We start from the raw sequence: 3,810 nt of genomic DNA on the forward strand, positions 1-3,810 counted from the left end.
AGTTATATAATTTATATTATTATGCAAACACCGCCGAGGAGAGAGTATGAGAAGAGGAAGAGGTTCTGGTATGTAGTAGTAGTTGTGATATGATGAAGTGTTATAGTATTCAATGTTTTGAGTTAGTCTGTCTTGTTTAGTTGCCCATTGTCTAAGTCACACCTTGCCTGGCCTTTACTTAGTGCTGTCAATTCGGTACACCAATACTACGCATAGCAACCAAACAGTGTGTCTGGTGGTTGAGGTCCCCCGGGCTCACCGTGTGAGTGTGGTTACGGTCTCGTGTTGCTACAGCAGCAAACGCGCATGGGACACGGCGCGCACGACACGCACAGGCACAGCACACACCCACACCGGGCACAAGCACCGCACACGCGATCACGACACGGAAACGCGCACACACGACATCGTATAAATAGGCAACGGCAGTTCGGCACAGCATAAGGGCAGCACAACATTACACCGCTGTCTATGCGCGGCGGGCAAGGTTATGGATAGCCATATGAGAGTAGCTAATAGTATGTTGTAGTTCACGATCGAGCCGAGACCTTCTATATACTTTAAGATGGATTAGTATGATAAGAAGTTAAACAATTTTACACAGAAATTGTATGCTATAGTGATTTTATGATGTTATATTACATGAGTTAGAATGTGTGTTTGTTATGAATAGACATATCAGAAGAAATTATTTAAGTCTTACGATTCATTAAACCAAATACAAACACATTTACAAGTGGCGTTGTTCCTTGTTTGAGGTTGTTGAGTCCATGGTTGGTATATATTAGTCATAAACTTACTATATAATATATAATTATTTAGATAATTTATTAATTACTCGTATAGTATATAATAATATTAATCGTAATATATAAGTATAGTTATAGTTATCTATCGACTGTGTGTTATAGACGCATATATTTTTGATTATATTTTACAATCGGCTACCAGCAATTCCCCGCCGATTTCACTAGTTCTTGACGCGTCCACAATGCACCAACCTCATTGTGCATTCGCACGCATGCGCACTACGCGATTTTCCCTTTCAGACCTATTTTGATCGTTTAGAACTTTAGAATCTCTGGCTATGGAAGGAATTTCATGACACAACCATCTACTCGCCTGTAGCGAGGAACACTAACCGGTGCATGTCAACACTGGAGCTTTACCTGTCTTATATAACTTCTTACTTTATTTCTGTTCTTTTGTTCTTCCTCTGTAGACCTACCCTGAGCACGCCGACAACGCCGCCGACAACGACCGAGTCCGTAAAGAGACCCATCGTCCTCGGTATATATTTTACGTACCTATAGAGTGAGACAAACGTTTGACTTACCTATAGTGAGGCAAAACTTTGACTTACCTAAAGTAAGGCAAATATTTGGCTATATATATATATATATATATTGATAGGGAACTAAGTATGTCGCCGTAACAAATCCCTGCTCCAAGCCCGTGTCTAAAGTCGGTAAACAATATTAATATTTGCAACTTAAAGCTTTATACTAACAGTTATACAACATTTACAGAACAACAAACAATAAATTATAGTACACGAAAACAACGTTTTATTATTTTATAGTTTTGTCATATCTGGAAATGAGAGCAAATATGTCGGCTGAAAGAAAGTTAAATTATAGCTGGTTTGAATTTCCGTTAAAGAGATCTGATAAATTTGTATTGGCAAATTATTGACGATTCGCACACATATAGGCCTAATACGTAAGGATTTGCTTACTATACAACGACGTTGTTTCATGATTAAAAGTCAAACTCGATTCAAGTCAAGATCTTATTATTTCTGTCATCCGAATTACCACATTGATGCATTAAACACATTGAAGGAAAAAGTTTTAATGTTCAATTCGTTATTTAGGTGACCCGGTTTCGGCCGCTGGAACGTGGCCATGGCAGGCTCTGGTGTTAAACGAAGGCAACGTTCACTGTGGCGGATCCCTCATCAACCCGTGTCACGTGCTCACGGCGAAGCACTGCGTTCAAGGTCGCGACCCTACAAAGCTGGCCGTCGTGATGGGAGAGCACCAGCGTTCTGTGGCCGAAGGTCGAGAGCAGACGCGGAAAGTAATCCGCTTCATTCAACACCCGTCGTGGGACCTCGCCATTCTTCAGCTAGAGCAGAGCTTTACGATTAACCAGTTTGTGAAGCCCGTCGATCTAGCAACCGTAGAGCCTACGATACACAGTCAGACCATAGTCACCGGATGGGGTCAAATCGATCCGAACACGGTGATCGGCGGTAGGTTGGCCGATACGCTGCAGTTTCTACGGATTCCGGTCGTTGACAAGTCCAGATGTATCGCCGAAGGCATTGCTGTTTCTTCCGAGCAGCTGTGCGCAGGCAAATATTTGCAGCTGTACGCCAACGCCTGCTATGGTGATTCTGGTGGACCTTTGGTGCAACGGAGACAGGGCAAATATCAGCAGGTGGGGGTCGTTCAGGGTGGGAAAGCGGGCTGTCCGGACAACAGTCACTACGCGGTGTATGTGAGCGTCCCGCAGGCTTACAGCTGGATAAAGCAACAGGTTCCAACCACTACGATACAACCACCGCAAGGAGGGACGACACTGTTTGGCCTGGTTTCACGTTTTGCTGCGCTGGACAGGACATCGAGCTTATATAGCATCACTCAAAAATGCTGAGAACACGCACGCACGCACACGCCCACGCCCAACGCACACGAACACACAGCTACAAGTAAGACACACACGGATCGACACAAATGAAGACGTAGTAGCTATTTAAAAATATCGAAATACGGTGTTTCAATAAAAAAAATCATTATTTTACATTTCTATTTTACAGTTAATCGCGCGCTCTCTCTTTCTCTTTCTCTCTTGCTATATATATATATATATATATATATATATATATATTACGTACGTCATTGGTACGTATATTTTTATTTCCGCGCTGTGTGGCTTAGTTATTTGTGTATATGAAAGCCGGTAATGCAATTTTCCGGGTTAAATAATATTTAGTTACTAACTATACGAATAATATTGGAATATTTAATTCACTTAAAAGAAGGCCGATTCCTCTTGATTTGACATATTTATATGAATATGTGTATATATATATATGTCGAATAATAAAAATATTTTTTGTATTACTCTATTTTATATTATTATACGTTTTATCATCTATCTGTATTTGAGGTCTCTCACTTTACACATTATTTAAATCACTCATGCCTTCACTTATTTCGCATACTTATTTCCACTTAGGAAATACTACTAGGCCCATTGATCAACGCGGGGTCAACGCACAATATAATGGCCTGTTCTTAAAAATCAGTTCTCAAATTTTCAGTTCATACCCTGGTTGATGGCGAAGTTTCAATTTTTGACACACGCACGCGCCCACGTACACAAGCAAAGGAAGTGTTGTCATGTATTATCAGGAGTGTATAATATAGAGTTATCTCTATATTATACACTCCCAGGGCCCAACCCTAGATTTTGGAGCAAAATAAAAAAATTAAAGGGTTCTACTAAAAGAAAATTGTCGTAGTCAGAATGAAGGCTGCTGTACATGTACTCAAAAGTGCCTCAAATACAATCTCCTGGACGATCTGCAGCCCGGATATCCGCGCGAAGCGCGCCAACGCCGCCTCGCGGCGACACGATGACTTATTCGCTGCTCTATATTTAGAACAATTTCCATGGTTCTGTCATATCGGCCTATAATCGGTCAATTGAGGAGTTGTGGCGATTGCAGAAGCCTTTCGACTTTGCACGTAGGGCGAGAATAATCTCGGCGCGCGTCGTTTTCGTGTAGAAAAATAATTT

General features: G+C 41.4%; 1 protein-coding gene across 1 annotated transcript in view; it reads left to right on the top strand.

Moving 5' to 3' along the window:
- LOC106815489 (coagulation factor IX-like) overlaps nt 1-2,860 on the top strand; it is a 12,968-nt gene extending 10,108 nt beyond the window's left edge. The window contains exons 2-3 of the mRNA XM_014819952.1: nt 1,223-1,290; nt 1,877-2,860. Of these exons, the coding sequence (XP_014675438.1) occupies nt 1,223-1,290; nt 1,877-2,661 (853 nt within the window). The 3' untranslated portion in view covers nt 2,662-2,860. The remainder of the gene's footprint in view (nt 1-1,222; nt 1,291-1,876) is intronic.
- The last annotated feature ends 950 nt before the right edge of the window (nt 2,861-3,810 follow it).

This window comes from Priapulus caudatus, unplaced genomic scaffold (assembly GCF_000485595.1).
Source record: "Priapulus caudatus unplaced genomic scaffold, Priapulus_caudatus-5.0.1 Scaffold1127, whole genome shotgun sequence".
In the NCBI taxonomy this organism is placed as follows: Eukaryota; Metazoa; Priapulida; class Priapulimorpha; order Priapulimorphida; family Priapulidae; genus Priapulus; species Priapulus caudatus.